General features: G+C 35.8%; 1 protein-coding gene across 1 annotated transcript in view; it reads left to right on the top strand.

Annotated features, from left to right (window-relative positions):
• Window positions 1–24,766, top strand: part of LRP1B (LDL receptor related protein 1B) — a 527,248-nt gene that overhangs the window by 386,735 nt on the left and 115,747 nt on the right. The window contains exons 44-53 of the mRNA XM_065638136.1: window positions 4,873–5,065; window positions 5,540–5,665; window positions 9,298–9,426; window positions 11,998–12,117; window positions 13,157–13,270; window positions 13,458–13,607; window positions 17,562–17,684; window positions 19,455–19,574; window positions 21,861–21,989; window positions 22,918–23,040. Of these exons, the coding sequence (XP_065494208.1) occupies window positions 4,873–5,065; window positions 5,540–5,665; window positions 9,298–9,426; window positions 11,998–12,117; window positions 13,157–13,270; window positions 13,458–13,607; window positions 17,562–17,684; window positions 19,455–19,574; window positions 21,861–21,989; window positions 22,918–23,040 (1,327 nt within the window). The remainder of the gene's footprint in view (window positions 1–4,872; window positions 5,066–5,539; window positions 5,666–9,297; window positions 9,427–11,997; window positions 12,118–13,156; window positions 13,271–13,457; window positions 13,608–17,561; window positions 17,685–19,454; window positions 19,575–21,860; window positions 21,990–22,917; window positions 23,041–24,766) is intronic.

Genomic DNA, 24,766 nt, shown 5'->3' with positions numbered 1-24,766 from the left:
TCACTAAGGTCTGAATATGAGTGGTTACAAAAAGATGCGGGTCCTGAACGCAATTCTGAGTTGAAGAACCAAGTTGCTGTATTCTCTACGTATTAATACTAACAAATAATCAGATGTGAAAACTGACCCGAAGGAAAATAATGTCAGCTAGAAGGCAGATATTTTAATGAGCTTGGATGGTTGTCTAGAAATAAAATAAAATTGAGCCTCCTCTCCATAGAGGTATTATTTCATCAGTTTCTACTGCTTCCCTGTGATTTTGTTAAGCAGCATTAGAAGAAGTAATAGTAGAAAAACAAGAAATGCTAGTAAAAATTGATATTGTTAGCACAACACACACAGTTTACCACCTAGACATTTAATTTAATCATGTTTTGCCCCTTCTGTTCCCCCTATTATGATATTAACGATGATAATAGTTTATTGTTAGGTTCAAGGCTTTTAATCAATTCATTCTTTCTGTATTTAAGAAGCAGTTAGAATGGTGTGGACAATCTTGGAAATTAATTGTACTTGAAGTGGTGATGGATTTTTTAATTTTCTCTGTTCATCAATATAAATATATTAGTTGTAGCAGGAACGTTCTGTTTTTCATTGTGTTTGGTGGGTTTGTTCGGTTTTGTTTTTTCCTCTTGCAAGTCTGATCATAAAAGAATCTTTGTTTCCCATCAACATTTGCCTGGAAAAGCCCAGAACTGATATGAAGAGTGAAATATCCCCTCTGCATAATTGTTTTTTCTAAGGAGTTCACTCCATTGACATTGAGTTGCTTTTTTTAAGGAGTTCCCAAACGAATGACAATAAACTCCTCAAATTTGTGTGAACTGGGTAGCTGATTGACACTGATACAACACGTAGTTTGGGACTATTTGCTGAAATGTTTTGGTGTCCAGCCTTGGTCACCTGGGTAGAAATGAATTGAAAGAAGGAATTGATGAAAAGATAAAAATTATCTCCAGGGAAATTATCTCCAGGATGGTGGAGAACAAGATTATTTATAAATCCTCAGGATCCTACGAAATTCTAGGAGGCAGACATATATGTACCATTAGCTGAAGTTGGTCATTGTCATTTATGATGTTGAAAATGAGTATTGTGCAATTAATACACATGTAGTTACAAAGAACCTGGTTAATATAGTCATAATTTACAGAGATGTATGCTTTCCATTTGAACGGCACTGAAATGTACAGGCCTGTTATGAAGTTGCTTAGTACATTATTCAACTGAACTGCAAATCTAACTAGCAGCTGGAACACTGCAAATGTAGCGTTGCGGTTTGGTTTTCAATATCTTAACAGAGAAATAAAAATGAATTCTTGAAGAGGAAGCACTTCTGATTTTGTTGCATCTCACTTGGACAGTTCTCTGGAAATAGGAACTTACTGTTCTTTGTAACTGTGGTATTCTAGTATGTCCTTGGTATCCTTTGCTATGTGATTGCAATCCAAGTTATTCTGAAGGTATTTTTGAAAGATACAATAAATGAAAAGCAAATCCATGCATTAATGATATGACAGTGATGAAAAAAGTCTTTATTCAGGATAATTATGACATTTAATATCAATGACAAAAAGCATTATTATTTTTAATAGGGTATATCAGTAATTGGCATTGTTCTTCCACAAAACCCGACTTAAAACTAGACTAGAAATTATTTGCATTTATTTTGTGGAAACAGCAATGAGGAATTGTTAAACTCACAAGTGTCCTCAAGGACCAAATTTATTTCTTCTTCTGTCTTTGACCTCTTCCCCTGCCCCCAATTGTTTTTTCTAGTTATCATAAGATTTTTCTCTTAATAACACCACAGTGTTGGAAGGGTAAAATTTGAATACTCCAGATCAAGGCTGATAGATCTATTTATCCAGCAAGAAATGCATTTTTACTTTTTATTAAAGCAACCACATCAATGACAAGCAAAACAATGAAACTTTTCATCTGTTATTCCGAGCTCAGAGTACATGCCGTCACTGAATGTTGATATCATTCAATGTTAAAACACCACATGTCCCTCTTCTGTGACCAAAAACATGCTGGTGACCATAACTGTTCTTACTGTTCCTCTGTGGCACAGGGTGCTTTTTGGCAGCTTCTGTCCTTTGTAGAAAAGGTCTGGAGCATTTATACAGTACTGCAATAGTTTGTGGGAGTGCATGGATGTGTCCTTTGTGAATTAAATTTCTGTGACATTTGGATCTCTATCATGCTGGACTGAATTTGGTGGCTGAGGTTGTACCTTTTAGTTCTCTTTACCTGTAGATAATTTGCACGTGTTATTCCATGTATGGTCCTCTGTGTAACGTAGCTGCTCAGTTTCTTATGGAACTGTGTCCTTTTTCCCTCAGACTCAGCACAGATTTTGCAACCGTGATTGAACAATAGGCAGCACAAACTGCAGTTTTATGACTGCAGATTAACTGGGCTTTTTGTTTGTGTTGATACTGTGCTTCCAGATGGGATGCGTAAGGAGGTTTTTACCTGCATTCTCGTAAGTGGAAGCACTGCTTTGGGTCATTTGCTGCTACCCAGCCACCAGTTTATATAAAACTTGTTATAAGATGATTATTTTGGAGTTTTTACAATTCGAATCATGATTTTTCTTATGGTCGAATGGTGATCACTAATTCTGCATTAGCTTTCTTCTCCGCGTTATATATTTGGGTATGTGTGTTCCCTGAAAGACTGCAGTAGTGGTCTTATGTCTTGATCCAAAGCTTATCAGATTACTGCCGATAACTCAGAGGAATAAATCTGCAAAGCACTTGTATTGGCTTCTGTCAGCATTTTGTTACAGACAAATAATCAGCAGGAAAAAAGGAAAAGAGGGAGCGGTGAGCAGACCCTTGTGTGGTTCCTGCCCCTCCTGGGCCACCCAAGGAAGATTTCCATGGGGTCACAGTGTATGAACCTGAATTTTCATTACATGGTACTGTTGGTGAATCTGTGGGTATCTCTGTCCACAGCTGCAGACACTGGGAAAATGAACATGCAACATGTGCAGGACAAAAAGATTTAGAAATGTCAGTGACTTAAAATGGGTTTAATACACAGGAAATTTGATTGATGCTGAATCCTCAGGACTTAAACATGTTTTGGCAACTAACCAGAGGATGAACAGAATTTTCAAGAAGTCTTTCATTTTCAGTTACTCCTGGTCATCCAGGAATGCTGTCAAGATTTTAAAATAAATAAATAAAATTAGCAGTCATTTTCAGCATTATTCTGTAAACTTTAAAGTTAAAAGGGCTGGAAATTTGACCGAATGCCGGCAGAAGTAGGAGCTCTTTCTTTTGGATGCTTGAATAAAACCCGTATCCTTGGCTAGTGCTGTGATATGGTAGCGAAGACCCCAGTGAATGAAAAGCTCTGAGATTTAGTGAAGAAATATTCCTGGATGTTACCTGTTCTGATGCTTCATTTCGATCTCAAATCTCCCAAGGTTGAACGATTCTGATGATGTTCTGTAATTAATTTAGATTCCTCTGTTACAATTTGAGAAAAATTGTGACAATGCTACAGGACACAGAAAGCTGAACAGCATTGTTTGTGACACGAAAATCCTTCAAACTGGGACAGTTCCGTGCTATCATGGAGAACAAATATGGGGCTGCAAAAAATCTGCATTGCCAGATTTCATGTAGATCTTTTAGAAACATACGTGACTGTTTTTTGGGGTTTTTTTCTGAAATGTGTCTGAATATGGATAGCGTAGGCTTTTAAGAGTGTATTATGAAAAATGGCTTACAGTAAATGTGCCCAATTACAGAAGAGGGTTTTTTGCCATAATTATGTCCCCATTTATCTTTTAATTTTGAAAAAAAGGTTGGTTACAGAAATGTTGTCCTCTTGGGGCATTTATCACTAAAAAAAGTCTTTCCTGGAAAAAAGAATTTGCTGGTCAAACCTTTTTTCAAATATGCAGAAATATATTATGCGCATAGTGATGCAGAATGTGTTATATTAATAATATCTGATTAATAGAAGTAATTCTAGGTCAGAAGAACTGTTCTCACATTATACACATACATAAGTTACTAATTTTCCCGGAGAAAATGGAAGAATACAATGCAATATATATGTTCAGAATATGATTTATTTCCATTATATAATGGAGAAATAATAACCCCCTTCCAATAATTCTGTTCAGTCAAAATTAAATTTTCAACTAGTGAACTGATTAAAAATGCGTTATATTTTTCAGAGCAGAAACCGTACGTGTTAATTTTTTAATTACGATACATAGAAAGAGCGTATATGAAAACATTTTACAGGAACTGTGATTTCGACTGGGATGAAATTCATTTAATTTCTTCAGTTTTCATTGCAGCCCCAGTATATAGTGAAATGCAATTTGTATTTTCTTTCTAGGTTTTAAACTGATAATTAATATGGTGTTGACGAGATTTTTTTTTTTTTTAATTGGAAAACACAAGATGTTTATTGTCTTGGGTTAAAGTTTCCAATACGATCATGTGCTGAATGCTCTTCAGTTCAGAAACATGCTTCTTTCTTTGATTCACAAAGACAGAATTTTTAGACTTTCAGCCACGCTACAGTCAGTATCTCTTGTTCTCTTTTCTGTTCAGGCTATTAGGCAGGTACCGTGGTGAGTCAGTATTTTTACAAGCACATTTAGATAAACTCTGATTTTTTCCTTAAGGATTTTTGAACTTTGGCGCCTTCTAGCATCCTTTTAACAAATTTAAGTGCTGTTATCTCATTTTTTCAGGTGTTGTAAGTATAGCAGAATTAAGTGTTTTGTCTCAAACTATGAAGTGATGCGAGTCACAGTTTGTGTTATACTTTTAAACTTCTTATTCAGCAGCAACATTCCTTCTCATGCTTCTCTTCCGTACTTATGTATTGTAGGTAATTGTTAAATCTGGACCGGGTACGTTTCTCAGCCTAGCCGTATATGATGACTATATCTTCTGGTCGGATGGAGTGAGGAGAGCTATTCTGCGTTCCAGTAAATACACAGGAGGAGATACAAAAGTTCTTCGTTCTGATATCCCGCATCAGCCAATGGGCATTATTGCTGTTGCTAATGATACTAACAGTTGTAAGTTACAAAGAAAGATACGCTATTTTGTTAATTCCAGTATCATTCATTTCAAGAGTTTTACTTGCTTTTACATAAGTTAAAACATTTTATGGTGTTTCATAAATTATTTTTATTGTAGGAACTGTTAACAAAAGATGGGATATAACCTCTTCCCCGAGTAAATAAATGTTATTGAATTACCATTTTCTGCTATGGAATTGGTACACATTTGATAGGTGTTCAATCGTTTCCTGTACAATATTAGCAGTTTTGGGTGTTGTGGGGTTTAAAAATTATTACATTCAAGGTAACTCCATTTGTTTATCTTTAGTGTGCTAACATCTGAGGCATGCTGACATTTTCATCTGACTGATAAAACTTGAATCAATTGCCCATGAATCTGAGATATGGTGATCTTTGCTCTCTCAAAGACATCGGCCATTGAAGCAAATTTAATAAAGCAGAGTTCATCTTTTATCATTTGTTTTTCAGGCGAGTTATCTCCTTGTGCACAAATGAATGGAGGTTGTCATGATTTATGCCTTCTGACTCCTGACGGACGAGTGAACTGTTCATGTCGAGGGGACAGAATGCTGATAGATGATAACAGATGTGTGAGTAAGTAATACTAGCTGAGACAGTGCTTTTCTATGGTGCGATGCAGCTGGCTATCATAAGCAAAGACAGTTGGCTCAAGCCATTAATTTTATTTCTTCTACATACTGTAAAAATTGATCTGGTGATTCAGCACATACCAGGCTTTTAATTATTTTATGTCTTATATGGCTTTTGGGGGGTTAAAAAGCATTAGTACTTATATTCTTCTTAAATTCCAGTTTGAGTAGTTGTGTTCTACTGAGCACGTTGTATTTGCAGTTTGTTTCTGTTGAGTACAAATATTTTCAATTCATGTCCTTAGACATACAAAATAATTGTAACTCACTAACTAGCTTCTGTGTTTAATCATGTAGATTGGTGTTTTAGTAATTGGGGAATGTATCACTTTAAGTTGGTAGACTCCTTGGAGACTGGTTTTGTTGGAGAATATTCTGTATTACACTATGGTGAGTTGTCAAGTCACAGGACATGATAAAAAAATATGAGAACTATTTCTTCATAGTTCAGAAGTGGGTTCAGAATGTATGATCACCCATTGCAGCACCTTTAGATCACAGTTTCCCTGTGCAGAATTAACATTTACAAACATGCGAATACGCGCTGGTTATTTGGAAGGATGTGATATATATACATACCCTGCACTTTTCTAGCTCTTCTAATAATTTGAAAAAATCTCGGTCACTTTGCTAATGCTATGCCTTAGCAGGAGAGAATTAACTGGAAAGCTTTGGGCTGTTTCCCCAGAGATGACCCATATTCATAGTGTGGAATGTGACTTTGTGCTCCTCCCCTCAACAAGTGTAGCTGACTGGATTTGGAATGAAGGGAAAACTGGGGAGGAAGCGTGCGGTTCCTTATGTCTTTGTTAACGTGTCTTGTGACTCTTCTGTCACAGCTAGACAGCCGTCCCAAATTCCAGTGGTTTATTGGACCTTTACCTCTATGGGGCAGAAATCCCAACTCTCAGATGAAGTTCTCCACTTCCATATCCATCTTCCAACTGTGCCTGTTCTGCTGCTTTGGTTTCATAGCTTTGACCCACCTGCCTTCTCTAAATCAAATTTTTTCATCGTAAGAGTAGAGTCACTATAACATTCAAGAAAAATTATATTTAAGTTTTGGATATGATTTAGCAAGATTTACCATCCTGCTAGAAGCTTAGACAGTTTGCCTGCTTCAGGCTCTTCTGCAGCAGTCTGTTGCTCCTGAACGGCTTCTCTTCTACTAATAGAGTCACTTTTAAACTGCTGGTCTGTATTGGCAGAGCTGTGTTGGTGTGGGATATGAAGACATGTAGTCCTTCACTGATACACCTGTACTGCTTATTTTGCAAACCTACTTCTTTGCTAACAGAGCTTATTTTGGTCATGCTACTGATATTTTCATGCTAGAATGATATTAGACTTTCCTGGGACATCTGAGTCAATAGTAATTTCATATCACTGTTTTTCATAACAGGAAAAAGTACTGTTGTTTAGTGATCAGTTGAAGAGGACCAAGAAGTGTACTTCTGCTAAGGACAGTCTTATTCTCCCTCCTGCCAAATGCCTTTCATCAGCGACAGAAGCCGTGTGGCTGAATTAAATTGCTTGACTGCATTCAGGATTTTTGGGGGGTTTAAACCTAGTTTTAGTTGGATCAGCGAGCAGAGTTCACTCAGATGACTAGAGTTCACTAGAGCCAGTTAAAGAGAACTAGTGAGAACAGGAGACTGTGATGAGAGAAAGGATAGAATTACACTTTTAAGTACTGGTGTGATTTTAAATTGGGGTAAGGCATCCTTAGGGCTGGACCCCAGTCCTTTGGAATCAGATTCTTGGGCTTGGAAGCTCAGCTATGTAGATTTGTGAGGAGCCTGTAATTAGTTTTATACCATACCAAGCTAATTGCTTGGTTATTATATCGAAGATTTTAATAAGAAGATTTCTTTTGCCATGTTTATTTTGGATCCATAGCTTTGCTTCTTGCTTAATTCCCTAAAAATACTGTTATTAAATGAAACAGGTGCATACATTGATCGTGCATAGTGTCCCCCTACAAGAGCTAACACCACATCACAAATACGTGAATTGCTACAGTCTTATTCTGCACTTTCACATGCTTCATAGTTCACTCTCCACCTTTACCTTTGGCTCACACATACATGTTGTTAGTTGTTAAGTCTTTACATAGTGCTTTATAATGTCACTGAGATTTCACAGAAGGACCTGGTTCTGTAATTAAATATATGGAAGTGTAAGGGTTAAAACTTGTATCCTACGTATCTTTGAACACAGAGCAGATGTAGAGTCAACTACACAACTACACAACTAAAGTAGTGTACAACTAGCCTGTATTACATTTACTGCTCTTACTCAAAAACTGCTTTGTCTAGCTGTATAATTGAGATACAATTAATTTTACAGATGATTTGCAGTGATAAAGTTTTCCGTTTAAACTATAACACTGTTTCAGAGTAGCAGACTTTTAGTTTACTAACAGAATCCAGTGATCAGTAGAGACTGTATTGACAGCTATCTGTTTCTTAATGCTTCAAAGTTAATTAAGATTTTACTACTTTACAAAAAGATGTTTTTCACTAGAGCCAAATGTTTCTGCTTCCTGAAGATGAAATATTACCCCTAGGCTTATGTAATCACCGTATTTCACCCTCCAACACTGTCGTGTTGGGTTTTTTTTAAATTTTACTCATGCGTTAGTGTATGCTGAAGTACAGGGATTTGATAAGGACTTGGAATTAACTGTCACCATTTTATTTGAATCTGGCAAGGTTTTTTTCCATCATAACTAGGCTGGCAAGAGCCTAGTGGGCTTTTTTACTTCCTCACAGCAGGGCAGAAACCTCAGGGGCTGATAAGACAGGATCAAATCGTAGCAGGTTAAAAGTTTTTCAATTCTTGGTTAAGGTATTTATATCATAAACATTTCAGTTTCCTCGGTTAATTAGAATCAGAGAAAATAAAGGAAGAGTCGGAATTCTTGATGTCGGGAGCAGTAAGGAGAAAAATATTTCACTGATCCTTATTTTGCCTTCATTAAATGTAATGGACTTTATTTAGATAAAAGTATCTACATGCATCCGTTGAGTCTGTCAAGGGCCAGGATCAGATGAGTTGCTGAAGCTCAATCTTGATTAAAACACTTTTTCTCACCTGTTTCTTTACCTTGTCAAGGCAGTGATCAGCAGTGGAAGTGAAAAGGATTCAGCAGATAAATTCATAGGCCTAATAACTTATAGTATTACATTGCATTTCTATTTTCCAAAAGCATTGCAACTCTTAAAATTGCTAGTATATAAAACAACGTTTAAATCCTCGTCTAGACCATGATGTAAGATTCCATCTTCTAAATTATTGTGGAGAACATTTTCAGGAGATCATAGAGTCATAGAATGGTTTGGGTTGGAAGGAACCTTGAAGATCCTCTAGTTCCAGCACTCCTGCCAGAGAAGAGTGGTCTTGCAGGTCACCAATCTATAGAAGCTTTTATGTTCTGATGTGATGGTGCAGTTTTTTTGTGCTTAGGTTTTCAAAAACGGCGTAGGAGATATTTTAAATACAGCCAACATTTTTATCATTTTCACTAAAAGTCAAAAGTATTAAAAATTACATGTTAATATGGTTTATTTTCAGCTAAAAATTCTACTTGCAACATTTATTCTGAATTTGAATGTGGAAATGGTGAATGCATTGATTATCAGCTGACTTGTGATGGCATCACTCATTGTAAGGACAAGTCTGATGAGAAACTTTTCTACTGTGGTAAGTATTTCCAGACATTTCACCTTCATGTTGTTATTTTGGCTATAAATGCTTATATTGGTTGCTCTGTCACTTTTCTACTTATTCATACAAACTGCTTGCTGAGGTGCACAAGAAAATGGCAACTTGCATGTTAAAAAAAAACCCTGGCAATATAGATGGAATTATTTAAATGTATTTTCCTCACAAACTTCATGTATTAGCTGCATTATATTTTTAAAAAGTGTCTCAAATATTTTCATATTTCTGTCTCAAAAACAAAAATAATGAAAACCACAGCTAGATGCTTTTTTGAAGATGAAAAATGAAGTATTTTCAGCTTTAATTTAGAAATTTTTATTTAGTTTTCTGTATTTAATGGGATTTTCTCTGATTGCGAATAGAAAACACTAAAATATAAGTATTGTAAAATACAAAACCAGCTGTGTAACACAAATCTTTCCACCCAGTTTCTGTTTAAGTTCATAATATCATTATTCCTCACACCAGTCAGACTTCATCTTGCACCAAGTTAGATGCCAGGCTGTCTACGCTTTATTTTCATAATTTTCCCAAGGGATTCTATCTTTCTCTCTTTTCTCTTTTTTCCCCTTGTAAACACTAACTGAATCACTTTCAGGTGTTTTGTGTCCAACTGAGCTGACCTGCTGCAATAATTCTCGTAAATCACTGCCATCTTAGTGAATTCCTGTATCCTGCATGTTCAGTGAAATCTCCATGTTACCTGCATGCCTGTGACTCTTGGCCTTTACCTTGTTCTGTTTATCTATATCACAGCCTTGGTATCCCTTCTGTTTCCCATACGAATAATCTCACGTCGTTTCAAACCCACCCATTATGTTTATACATTCCACCTCTATAGTTTTATTAAAATATCTGCTTTAATTCCTGGAGTTCATCTCTGCCATTTTCGTAGGATCATAGAATATCTCAAGTTGGAAGAGACCTATAAGGATCCATGAGTCCAACTCCAAGGCTGATACTGGAATAATAGCCAAGGGTGATACTGGGAAAAAAAAAGAAATGGAATAGCTTTCTTCTCATTTTTTTACCTTACAAAAATTAACACCAACCATCTGAGTATAGCAACTGCTACTGCGTATTTTTCTTTCTTCTTTCATGTGCAGTTTGTGCCCTGATAGCTTTCACACTTCTATGTGATAATTGCTTTGATCGTGTCATGTAAAACGGATAGAAACATTCCATTAAATCATCTACATGTAGATAACTAAGGAAGTTTGAATCCGAAAAAGAAGAAAACACATCAGACAAGGAAATAAGTATCTGGAATACACAAAACTCTTCTAGTTTCTAGGGGAAAAGGCCCTTGAATTATAAGTGACAGCTTCAGATTACTGAAAAGGAAAGGACCTATGTCTGTGAATGCCTTCTTAGGTTTGCTTGCTAAGTATTTGTATATACATTTGTATTTATGTATGCATCTTACTTAGACATAAGAAGTAATTAAAAAAAAATATTACACCGGCACCAAAAAACCCAGTCAGCTATATTGTTATATGGATTAAAACTGTTTGGCTCTACTATTAACGGCAGTCATTCATCTCATTCACGGTTCATGGAAGAAACATTAAAGTTTCATAGTTTTTTACTTTGTTAGGAGAGTAGGTTGAAAGAATAGAGAGAAAATCACCTGGGAATAAATAAGAAAGTCGTAGCGGGTGAGGAATCTCAAAATACTCTTTCATATCATTCCAGAGAAGTTGTCTTACTGAGCTGCTGGAACTATTCTATACTCTGCAATACTGAAAAAATGGAAATGCAACATCCAGTTTGTCTTTACATGGATTTGCTTCATGATTTTATGAAGGACATTATATAAATTTGTAGCGTGACAACATACATTTTGCCTCAATTAAATCAGCCATACTGAACTTGTTGCTACACATTGGAAAAAGCAGGAAGAACCGTGTTTCTAACATGCACTGGGTTGTATATTTATTATTGTGGCAGGACTTCTACAATGGTTAGGGCTTTAGTAAATAATTCCTGATTTTTCAAACATATCATCGTATGTAAAATTCATATATTCTTCAATAGTGTACCTACTTGAGAAGAGCACTTGCAGTATTGGTGTTCAGAAATTCAGAAACTTTTCTACTAATATTTATTTTTGTTATTTTACTCTCCATTTGTTCCCAGTTTAGTTTAGGACAATTTTTTTTTTAACGTTTCGTTCTGTATGATAGAATTACTGATGCTATATGCAAACATTGTCACATGCCTGACAAAAGTGTGTCTAAACAAAGGCATTTAAAGCAGACGGGCTTTTTATACCACAAGATAATAAAAATTTGGAATCAGGCTTTCCTTTTTCTTTTTTGTCATTCATTCTTTCTCATCGTGCTTTCCTTTATGATTCCTTATCTTATGTTTATCAGTCCAAGTTCTTTTGCTGGACAATAAATGAACAATTTCTGAAATTTTTCAGTAGTTTCAAATGCGTTTTCATTTAAAATGTTTTTCTGAAATGTTTTTCTGATATGAATGTAAGGCTATTTTTATTATATATCGTGTCTAAATAAAATTATGTGCTGGTACTTAACTTTGCAGAAAACAGAGGCTGTCGGAAGGGTTTCAAGCCGTGTTCTAATCGTCGCTGTGTTCCAAGTAATAAAGTATGCGATGGTGCAAATGACTGTGGTGACAACTCTGATGAACTTGACTGTAAAGGTAAATGACAGTTACTTCCAAGGTGATTTCAGAATATTGCTCTGTAAATACTCAGTACGTACACAGAAGTAGCTAGAAAATGCATGTAACTTTATTGGAACTACAAGTGCTGGGCTTCATTTTGTTAGAATTCAAAACCGTGCAGCACATCGGTATGTTTGAAAGAGCACGTGTTGGGACTGATATGAAGATCGACTTTGGTTTACACCTGCAGTCCTCTAGAAGGAGAGTGAGTTTTGGCTGTAGAAAACTCAGAACACACAGCTGCTGCTGCTTCTTCTGTGAAGTAATAAATGAGAGTGACTTTACCACAGACGGAAAGGTTGGAAGATGGGCGATTTCTTCTCTGCATCTGCTGCACGGATTCTTCTTTGAAGTAGTTAGCGTTCTATTTCTCTGCTTCTCAGATGCACAGCAATATCTGTGTCCTTTGCAAAACTTGCCAGAATTTTTCTCCTTTTTATATCAGAATTGTTTTTCTTTTTGTCTTAAAACATGAATATTTATATCTGTGCATCTGCCAATTAATACAGACAAGCTACCAGACAACACAAATCCTTAGATACGATTCAGAAAGATTGGAGTGGAAATTATTGCAGAATATATGGCCAAAACCTATGTAGCTGTACTAAAAAGCATTTTTTTTGAAAGCACTGCCTGGTTTTTAATCATTTAGCTGACTATGAGTAGGGAGAAAAGCATACAGGCAAAAACACCAACCTGGCATTACATGAAAGAATTCTGAGATTGATAGATAGTCCTCAAAATGCTTCTTCCTTCATCACATGGTGATCATCTCAAATTGAGTTGAACTACCTAGAGAGAGAGACTTTTAGGCTCAAAAAATAAACTTAAAAATTAGAAACTTATGCTTTCAAGGTTATTAGACCTTATATTTCTACTGAATTTTTGGCTATGCAAGGTACAGTCTGAATGCCTCATCCTAAAAGGTAGGAGGTTTGAACACAATACATATAATATGCACCTAAAGAGTCTGTTTAGCAAACGAATTTACATCTTTTATGAACATATGTTACAGATTCAACGTGTGCTTCAACAGAATTCCATTGTGCGGATGGGATTTGCATTGGAAAATCAGCGCAGTGCAACCAGATCATTGATTGTGCAGATGCTTCAGATGAAAAGAACTGCAGTAAGTTTGTGTTTGTCTGTGTTTTGTAGCATCTGTTCCGTGGTTATTCCTTGTTATGTAGCAGTTAATTCGTAGTCGTTTCTAGTTGGATACCAGCAGCTGCATGGTCTGAGTAAACCTGGAAACCAAACTATAAGGCTTTCAATCTGTATTAGATGCGATATAGTAATTTGCTGTCTCCTTGCAGATAATACAAACTGTGCTTACTTCTATAAGCTTGGAATAAAATCTTCAGGATTTATTAACTGTAATTCAACTTCGCTTTGTATACTGCCAGAATGGATATGTGATGGATCTAATGACTGTGGAGATTATACAGATGAACTAAAATGCCCAGGTAACTGTGAAAAAGAAAAAAATAATTTACTTTTTTGAAAAATATATTCCTATATATAAAATATATATATTCCTATAGTCTTTGTTCTAAATGTATTGCAAAATGTTTATTCAGTCAATACTTTTAGTTAATACCAAGATTAATATAATGCTGAATGCAGTTTTTTTACCAATCTTTATTTTGTGTTTTATTAGATTATGCAAATTATTACAAATTACTAATGCATTTCTCTTAAGAAATCTCTAACATCTGGTTTTCTATTTTCTCAAGGTTATGTCTGTCGTTAATCATTTTTGTTTAAGTAAAACATCAGTCATTAAAATGTCAGACTCGTTAAGGTTCAACACAATCACTCAGGAACTTCTATTAGCTACTACTTTCTTTGATGATATTTCCTTTATTATTTACTTTTTAAACTTTCTCCTTTATTTTATTGAGGTATTCGGGCTAGGCTGCCAGGGTAGATTCCAGGGTTATTGCTTTTGTGGTTGCTCTGCTTTTCAGCCAGTACAAAGAGATGATGGTACACTTGAGTCCCAGTCCCAGAGCTGAGATTGCAGCTTCCAGAAGAGCTATTTACAGCTGGGGATTGTGTAACTTCTTTAGGGTTTTCCTGTCTTTTTCTGCTCTCCTAGGGAAAGACATTGCACCCTATGACATGTAGGAAAAAAAAAATCATGTACTTAGTGTCTTGGAAAATGAATCATATGAAAAACTTTTTAATAGAGATGAGCAAAGAACCACTAACAACAAGAACTAAGGTAAATATCTTGCGTGGAAGAAACAAGAAGCAAACTTGATGTTTTAAAGCGGGGGTGTCAAACTCATTTTCACCGGGGGCCACATCAGCCTCGCTCCTACATTCATACAGTCTTAAAATTACATTCGGCCCTTTGAAGGCAACCACGAGGCTGTTGTGGCCCCTGGTGAAAATGAGTTTGACACCCCCGTTTTAAAGTCTTATTTTTTACAACTTCTCATCCAACAGCTTTTCATGAGAAGGCAGAATACTAACACAATAGAAACACATTTTTCAAGATATATGCATATATAAATTTGAAGCAAAGCCTCTACATCCATGAGACTTTATGATGCAATTTTCATCGGAATGACTGGAGCGTTAATGAACTTCAGAAGTTAACGAGAAGTTTTTAACGTTTATATAGTTTTGCCCTCCGAGCCTATCTAGTAGCAATGGAAGGAAAGATCCCTCATGCAGGAGTATAATAGTTTTGTGCAAGTCTCTTCTACAGTCTTGAGAAATTCTCATTATCCCATAATCACAGTTTTAGCATCTGCTTTCTATTCTTTCTTAGGTTATTTGGATTACCCTAAATTCTGAAGTGTTGTACAAATGAAATTCTAAATGATAAATGAGTATAAATAACTAGCTATCAATCCTTAACCACAAGTGTTGAGACATTTAATACCATATTTAATGTTAACCGATGAATTATTCACAATATTTAATTCTAACCTAATGAAGGATGGCATTTATATGTTGGCTCCTTCATTATTCAGAAGCCCTCATTTAAGTTTGAGAATATTAAGTACAATGTGTAAACACACTGATAAATAAATTCGTGATAATCTGTATTTAGAATGAGAATACTTTAATGGACACAGGTTTGTTGATACATATTTGTAGGATTAGGCCCATCCTAAGAAATTCTGATCAAACTGAAGACAGTGCTCTAGCAAAAAAACTCTTGGGATGTGAAGTCTGTGTCTCCTCTTCTGCACCTTGAGCTTTTGTACAAAGATCTATAGAATTAAGAATAAGTAGTGTTTTTTGCTCATAATACTCTCTTACTATCATCTTCCAGAACCTCATTCATTTTTTTAATGTCTAGTCTACATGTATTCCGGTTTATAGCTGTTGTTGTGCTGAGAAGGACCCTGTAGTCCTTCAGTTATCATATTCTTACTCTTTACTTGCAATGGTGAATAAGCCAAAGCATTTAGAATTCCTGCTTTCAAGATAGGGATATTTGTCTGTGTCATCTTAGTCATCTCAACCTGCATCTCTCTTGCATATACCAGACCAGCATCCACTAGAGCAAATGAAATCTAACTTTTGCCTTGTATCAAGGAAAACACATTTTAAATTTTGGTTTGTTTGTTTTCATAATTGACTCATGCCAGATTGTAATTGTCTTGCTTTGACCAATACTCCTCTCTTTCTTCTAAGAATTATTATTTAGTAAAAATAAATACTTACTATTTAATAAATGTTATTAATTAGTAAAGAGAAAACTTTTGATTTTATGTTGTTAATTAGAATCCAAATTTGCTGGACTATCAGTTAACATCATCTGATTATTCCCATTTAATATTCTGGTTTTCTGCGTGATGAGCCCATTGTGTCACCAAAAGCCTCTGTCAGAATTCTCATGTATTTTGTGCCAGCTTTATTGATGAAAGTATTACCAGGATCTAGAAGGAACCTAGACCTTCAGCACTAATGTCAATGAACCTGATATTAAGAACTTTCATCCTCCCTATAAAACAGATGCATATTAAATTATAGTTTTTGTTCTAATCTCCATATTCCCCGGATTATCTAATAATTCTTTAGAATTTGCTGTATGCCTGCTTCACTGAGTTCAAAATATCTTAGTTTTACTTTATTTCCTTTGTGTATATTACTTTTTTCATAGCAAAGAAGATTTTGAAGGAAGTATGCTATGGCTTCAGTAAACTAATATCACATAAGTGAACTAATGTTGCATTTTATTCCGTTGTCCATTTATTTGTATTACTTTTCTTCTGACTTTCAAATGTGTGCCAAGTGTTCCATCATTTTAATGTGCGGCTAATTGCCTGAATCATTCTTCCCTTTACTTGGAAGCAATACCATTCCAGTTCAACCTACCTGTGGTTTCCTTTGCCATTTCATTCTAAACTGACCGACTTTTTTGACACATTAAGTTTTTGAGTGTTGTTTCTATTGCAAATATGATAATTCCCATTAACAGTCTTTGCTCAGTGTCATTGTTCTTACAGAAAATTAAGGCAAAATATTCATTTAGGGGTGGCTATACTTAGACAATCTTTAATATCTACCCAGTCGCCACAGGCATCTCTTTTCTTTCTTTATCCTTTTTTTTTTTTTTTTCCTATCCATATAGCTGTAGAAGCCATAAATATGATAACTTTAACTTTCTTAATAAGAGAGAGAAAAGAGGGGAAAAAACCAAAATCAGTGTCAATAGCTCCAATACATTAAGGGCGTAATAGATACCTTGACAGAGCTTCAGTGATCTCCAATATTGGAACTAGTATATATTGACTGAGTTTTCCCAGGCAAAAAGCTTATGCCATTCATTAGACTAGTATTTGTGCTTACATCGGGAAACTAAATAGACAGTATGTTTTCTTTTCTCATATCTGTTTTCTAAGCATGCATAAATGTAAAACCTTAAATGACTTTCATGTTCTACAAAGAAAAAAGGCAAAGAAGAACTTTTTAATTTGTGACAAAGTAATTCTCTGGCTCAAACATCAGTGATATAGCTCCAGTCAGCGCATGCATCAGATCTGTAGCTTATCCCAGTGAATGTGACAAAAATCCTGCCACAATTAGGTTACCTTGTAGATGCTGGCAGATAGATCAGAAGGACAGTTTCTTCAACTGATGTAAAAGAATAAGCCGTGTTGATCTACCTGGGCTCAAAACGCAGAAACCAAACTACTTTCCTCTATAGGTCCTTTTAATTTAGGTTGAAGCTGTGCTTTGATTCTTTTCTAAATAAATAATTTCAGCTCACTAAATTACTTAGCTATCACTATTTTCTAGCTTGTATAAACAAAATTAAATAAAACAAATAGATTTTTTTTCATTTATAGACATAAACACTGTCCATTAGTATTCAGAAATTTAGCAGAAATGTGTTAGGCTCCTAATCATACTAGTAGAGACCATTTTACATTACATTCTTTATTTTGTCACAGTTCAAAACAAACCCACATGTGAAGAAAATTATTTTGGTTGTCCTAGTGGAAGATGTATTCTGACCACCTGGCTTTGTGATGGGCAGAAAGACTGTGAGGATGGAGTAGATGAACTGCACTGTGGTGAGCATTTTCTCTTATTTGTATTTCTGTAATCAGTAATGCACTTTGAAGACAGAAAGCAGTGTGCATTTTTATCTTAGAGATTTAATCCAGAGCTATACAAAAAGGTCTTCAATACTACGTTTTCAGATTCAGCTCTTTAATACTTCATGCTACCAATATTTTAAACCCTATCTCATGCCAGAATGAAAGCCCTATCAAATTATTTTTTCTCCTAAAGGTGTATCTGTATACAGACTTTTCTATCACTTTAATATATCACAATTTAATTAATTCTTCATAATTCCTCATTAGGACAATTTTATAGATATAATTAGTTTATATCAATATCTTGTGACTCCCAACAGTGAGGAACAAAAGTAGACCTTTATGAAACAATAATACATATTTCTTTGCCTCAGAGGCTGTAGAAGTATAATTATTTAAAGTAAAAACAAAACCGATGTGAATAAAATACAGAATAAACTATGAATTGGGTTAATGGTCTGTTCTGTCTTGGATCTTTCAAGATTCTTAGACACTACCTCATTGTGGAGCAGTGCAAGTTGATTTGCTCATATGAGAGCTGTCTTTTAACTTAAATTTGTACGGATTACCTGAACAGAGTATTCTATAATTGAATTGTAGCAGCAACCAGCAAAAGCAGTATTAACTTTTCCCATTCCCCACTTAAATAAAAACTGGGTTTTTTATTTGATTTTTTTTTTTTTGCTTTGCCACCTAACATGAGTGGATTATATGTTCCTGTCTTCGTGACCCAGTCCCCATTAACGTGCTTCTGTGTTTGGTTTGCAGTTTACATTGTATATATAAATCTAATAACTTCAAAATTAGGGGCTACTGTGCAGTATGAAAATCAGAAGGTTTTGGGTTGACCACATCCTTCAAGTGTAACTCGGTGTTCGCGTTTCCAGGTTTTATTACACGTACATACTTAGATGCAATACTGTAAAACGTATTAGTCAATTTTTGTGGGAGAGGGGGAAAGGGGCTTGAGTACATTCTTTTTTTCCTTATTGCTTTTACCCATTTTGAGGTAGTTGTTACAGCACTCTACTTCTAAATTCAGACTGTATTACCTAAAATTATTTTATTGTTAGTATTGATTTTTTTTTTTTGGTCATCAGATAAAACAAAATAAATTTTATTCTTAAAGAAAGAAGTCTGGGAAAAGCGGATGATTTGAAGTTTTCAGGAAAGGTCATAATAGCAGCATTTATTAAGAACAGTTGTGCAGACTGATTTTGAAATGCAGAAGCATGCTGTTATTTTCAGTGTCTAAAAAAGTGTAGATGGGACAACAGAATAGAAATACACAGCAGTTTTCTTGTGAGAGAAAAGAACAGGAAATCTTTTAAAGATGCATTTAAATACTGCAGTACCAAGAGGAAGGCTGAGTCATCTCTGCCCTACTACCAAAATAAAGCAATTCATTATAGTTATAGCATCCAAATATACAGTCCAGACTGATGGTTTTTAAGTTTGTCCTCATCCAACTAGCAAAATGGTTAAAAATATTTGAATGTAAACATTTTGAATGTTTTACTATTTATTTTTTAATTTATTTTTATAAATGTATTGATGAATGCAAACTCTTAGACAAACTGATAGCATCCTGAACACCAAGATTAGGATTATACCGTGTTTTAATACACTAAAATTGGGAGGACAGAGAGAAGCAGTGTGGAGATTCCTAAACTTTGCTAGAAAATACAGGGAGCGCAGTGTTGTTGTGACCCTGACAAATGCAGTGACTGATGTCATTCCTAGATTCGTCTTGTTCATGGAATCAATTTGCTTGCTCTGCAAACAAATGCATCTCTAAGCAATGGACTTGTGATGGTGAGGATGACTGTGGAGATGGTTTAGATGAGAGCGATGCTGTTTGTGGTAAGTAGAATAATTTTCGTTCTGTATTGTGTCAGATCAAGGACACGGAAAGAGACAAAGTGATCCAAGAAAGTGGTGGAAGGGGAGCAAGTACAGCATCTCCAAAGAGAATGTGCTTTAAGGGCAGGATATTAGAGGATATCTTCCCTCAGCCCCCTCCAACCAACAGCTAGATACCTTTTTACAGGGACTCTATGATTTGTGTGTGGTCTGTCAGTGAAGATGCGAATGGCACACCAGCATGGGCAAAAGGAGAACCAAACTTTTCTCCAGTTCCCATCCTTGAGGTAAAACCCCTGTATCGCTGTTTGAGTTTTACATTTCAGTGGTAGGTGCCTGAACACTCTGAATTTGCTTTTTTTTCCTCCTTTTTTTTTTTTTCTCCAGTTCCCTTTAAATTTTTCTATATAAAGTCATAAGCATTATTGCATAATATTCCTCTCAAATTCCCAAACCCTTCAAATTGCATAAGGAATTGAAAATTTTACTTTCATTCTAGGGCTCAGTTGAGTGGAAATGTGTCAGTGAATTCTTTCCAAAAGAAAAATCACATTGTTTCAAGGCATACTGTCACAATTCCATGATATTTTATACTTTGGTTCCAATCCTTCCTGTGCTGTATTTTAAGATTTTCTATTTAGAAATTTCAAATTTTACCTCTTAAATATTTGCGCCTTTTCGAAAATCCTCTTGCTTAAAGTCCATTGAACAAAGAGTATTTTATTCAATATTTCACGTGTGATACCACAAGAAAAATATTGTTGATAACTTAACTGGAAGTGTCAAGTAGACCGAGAAGAAATCTCTTCAGCTTATGTTCAGCGTTGTGGTTTGTTAAAGTAGTTTCTTAATCAAACACAGATGTGGAAATGCCAACAAATTAAATGGATGAAGGTCAAAATTATACTGTTCTAATATGGCAAAATATGAATGAATTACTACATCAACTTCAAGTTGACATCCATCTACAAAATATTTTGTCATAGTATTCAAATCATGCTGAGGACTGGGGAGTTGGAGGCAAAGTCTGTTTGAAAGGGAAGATTTCTCTCTGCCTCCCTCCTCTAGGAGAAGGAGAAGGTGTGAAATGAGAAGACAAGCACCTCGTCTGGGACTACTATAGAGCAACGTCAAACCCTAAGAAACATCGAGGCCTGAAGCTTAATAGGAAACTTAGGGCAGAAAATAGAAAAAGAAAGGGGAAAACAAAGGCCAGTAAATTGCAAAGTGTTGCTACAACATATTTATTTATTTATTTATTTTAAGATTTTTCAGGATTACTTCTTTTGATATCTTGACTTGCAATATGTTGTAGATCTCTTATTACAAGAAGGTCCACCCGTAAAATTGTAGGCCATCTCTTGAAGAGGGAAAAATCCATCCTAGGTACAAAGAGAGGGGAGTTAGGGCTGTATTTCTCCTTAGGAGCAGGAGGCAGACTTGATTTGCGAGAATAAAAGAGAGATCAAGATGACTTCAGCTTTTTCAGTCTCACAAGATCAGTATTTATTGAATGCGAGTTCAACCCCAGAAGTATCAAAAAATAGCAAATAAGGATAAGTGAACAGAGTTGTCTTTCTCCTGCATAAGTAGTACAACCAAAAAAAATTGAATTTATTGTACTATTTTATTAATTTCTAATTAAATTAGTAGGAAATACGTCTCCTTTTTAGTGAAGTATATTTAACTTATCTAGGAGAATACGTTAAGTGATGTATTGCATCAAAGTTTACTTCCAAACAGAGTAAAGTAATCCTAGCATATAATATCCTTAACTGGAGAAAAGCCTGTTGAAAAAGAAATCGTGGTCAAATAGACAATTTCTTGAGTTCCTTGCATTAGAACTGTCAGATATTTTACTACTATTGTATTTGGTACACATTGTTCTCTTCTACATGGGGCTGACTCGTGCAAGTTTTGGACACCTTTAGCTTCCTGAGGTAGAATTAGTGACGTGAGGATATGTGGTTTCCAAGATAAGTTCCTTTGTTTGGTCACTTCAAACTTGCAGCCAAACATAAAGACCAAATTGGTTTGAAAAGTTATTCTGTTTATTTCTTCCTTGCAGAAAATCAGGAGACTGAAAAAATTGACAGAGCGGAAGAAATAGTAGATTATAAAAATTTTACTGTATAATACAGTCTTAGCCAGTAGGTTTTTCATACTGTGGAGAACAAAATCTTCTTTCAGCTTTATTTTAAAATAAAAAAACCTTACCCAGTCATTATCCATTACCTTAAAGAGATCAGTTAGAACACCTTCAAGGCTCACATACTGTTTTTTCAGGTTCAGTGACCTGTGCAGCAGACACGTTCAGTTGCTTGGGCTCCCACGCCTGCGTTCCCCGACACTGGCTTTGTGACGGTGAGAGAGACTGTCCGAACGGCAGTGATGAACTCTCCACAGCAGGCTGCGGTATGTTGGCATCTTAAAAATGTATAGTATTTCTTTTCCTGGAAATTTTCCCTTTGCAATATCCAGATGTTTTTTGTGTCTGTAATATTTTACCTTTATACTGTCAAGATTATCAGTAAAGATTGATAGGTGACATGTGAGGGTACGTACCAGGATCCTTCGATGTTTTAATCAGCCTAACATCTTCAGGTTTTGTTAATATATACCAAGGCACACCAGCTGAAGATCAGTGTGTGTGTCACAGACATTATACAACTTATCTACTAATGAAAATTAGCACATTATTGACTACGTAGTTTTATTCCTTTTCCCAAAGAAAATGCTGCTGCATGACAGGGAGGTTGTGCATCAAAAAGGGAGATACAGTTCTGTCTCTGATTTATTCCGGCTAATTGTTCAGATCTTGACATCTCTTGCCCTATAAACTATTACTTCCAGTCTTCTGAGATATATTTCTGTTAAAAGTGTCAGGAGTTCAGCAGCAGTTTCATTAGAGGGTTTATTTTATTCTATTAATATATATAAAAATGGTATAGGTTAAAAATATTGAAATCTCTTCTCTCCACTGAATGCATGTTCTATCACCATTTCTAGACTGAGTTATATATATTGAATATTTATGGATTTTAAAGAACCTTTCTTCAAGGTGTAGTAACATAGTAAGGACACCTGTACTTCCCAAACGTTCTTGTCCTCAGAGGCAGACCTTTGGTTGGTTGTAGACAGTGTCAGCTTCTGAGGCCTTTCTGTCCTGGATTGCCTGAGCTTTTAGCTATCCTTACTTTTTTAGCTATCTTTGTGGTGATGAGTAGCTTTTTCTGCTATTGAATTGTGTGGTGATCTTTATATGACTCAAAAGTTATGGTTATTTCCATTGAATCCTACTGTTCTCAATTTCATTTATTTTTATGTACTGTATTTTCCTTAGCTCCTAATAACACTTGTGACGAGAATGCTTTCATGTGCCATAACAAAGTCTGCATTCCCAAACAGTTTGTATGTGACCATGATGATGACTGTGGAGATGGATCAGATGAATCTCTGGAATGTGGCAAGTATAACAAAAGTAGAGTAAACCGAAAAATTTCAGACTGTTAACTCTAAGGCCCTCTGCAAGGTCTGTTACTTTCAGTCACTATTGAAAAAGAAAGCTCTTCACTTTTTAAAATAGTTTTAATGTTAACTTTTAAATAATGCAGTAATGAATACAGCTTGGTATTAACTTGGAACCGGAGCTGCAATAACAAATTATTTGCTATAGTAGTGACTTAAAGTTGATTGCTTATAACATGTAACAGAATTTAAGATGTACAGTCTATATTTTCTGGTTTTTTACATATGTATGTTTGTATTGGTTTTGTCTTTCTATACAATTTTTTTCTATCAGATAAGGAAACATCTCTGTCATGATTATCACTGCAGTTAAATAGCAACTAAAGCCATATCTGAATGTTTAATCTTCACCATTCATATGAATTTAGGGATTCTTATATTATGTGAATGTCTGTACCATATACTTATGCCATACTCAGAAACATCCATCTATCTAAATAATATTAATGGAAAATACAGAGCAAATACTCTGTCCAAAAAGGCAAGTAAGTTATTGATTATCACAGAATCACAGCATGTTAAGGATTGGAAGGGCCCTCGAAAGCTCATCCAGTGCAATCCCCCCGCCGGAGCAGGAACACCCAGGCGAGGTTACACAGAAGGTGTCCAGGCGGGTTGGAATGTCTGCAGAGAAGGAGACTCCACAACCTCCCTGGGCAGCCTGTTCCAATGTTCTGCCACCTGATTTTGTGCCATTAAGATCTGTGTTGCTTATTTGCTCCATTAAACGTGTTCAAGAGATGAGCACCACAGCAGAAGATAGCTAGCTCTGTATTTTAGGCATTTCTGTTGTACACACCACCTGAAGAGTGTATAAATGATGCAAGTAGACATCCAAAGATTGTAAGAAGAAGCATGTTTAGTATTTGCATTTAGAAATTTTTCATATAAAGTTCATCAAAAATGGAACGTTGTAGGAAAAGAATATAAAGTAGCAAAAACTTGTTTGTTTGCTGGTCATATAAGGAACAGATTTTGTCAACATTACACAGAACTGTATATGACATGGAAAAAAAAATCTATTCCTGTGATGGGCAGTCACCAAATTGTCCTTTCTCTCTCTATGCTCACCAGGAGTAGGCTGGTACTTAAGAGACAACAACCATTCCATTAAGAGGCATCAACATTAGATAGGTCAGATCAGGAGAGCACCTTTGAGGCAAATTTCGTGCTCACTCCTACTTATTGCATTTCGGTGCACGTGGAGCAGTGTTAAAGCCAGTGAACTGACCGGAGCACAAGTCTGATGGGGAGCGGCTGAGGGAACTGGGGGGTTCAGCCTGGGGAACAGGAGCTGAGGGGAGACCTGATCGCTGTCTGCAACTGCCTGAGAGGAGCTTGGAGCATGGAGGGGGTTGGTCTCTTCTCCCAAGGAACATGCAATAGGATGAGAGGAAATGGCCTCAAGTTGCACCAGGGGAGGTTTAGATTGGATACTAGGAAAAATTCTTCACGGAAAGGGTTGTCAGGCATTGGAACAGGCTGCCCAGGGAAGTGGTGGAGTCACCATCCCTGCAGGGGTTTAAAAGGCGTTTAGACGAGGTTCTTAGGGACATGGGTTAGTGCTAGAGTTAGGTTATGGTTGGACTCTATTAACTTGAGGCTCTCTTCCAACCAAAATGATTGTATGATACACTTCAGCCAGTAGCGGGCATGAAGTCCAC

Source organism: Caloenas nicobarica, chromosome 6 (genome assembly GCF_036013445.1).
Source record: "Caloenas nicobarica isolate bCalNic1 chromosome 6, bCalNic1.hap1, whole genome shotgun sequence".
NCBI lineage: Eukaryota > Metazoa > Chordata > Aves > Columbiformes > Columbidae > Caloenas > Caloenas nicobarica.
The sequence above is the reverse complement of the archived record's forward strand: the minus strand, read 5'-3'. Positions and strand labels throughout refer to the sequence as shown.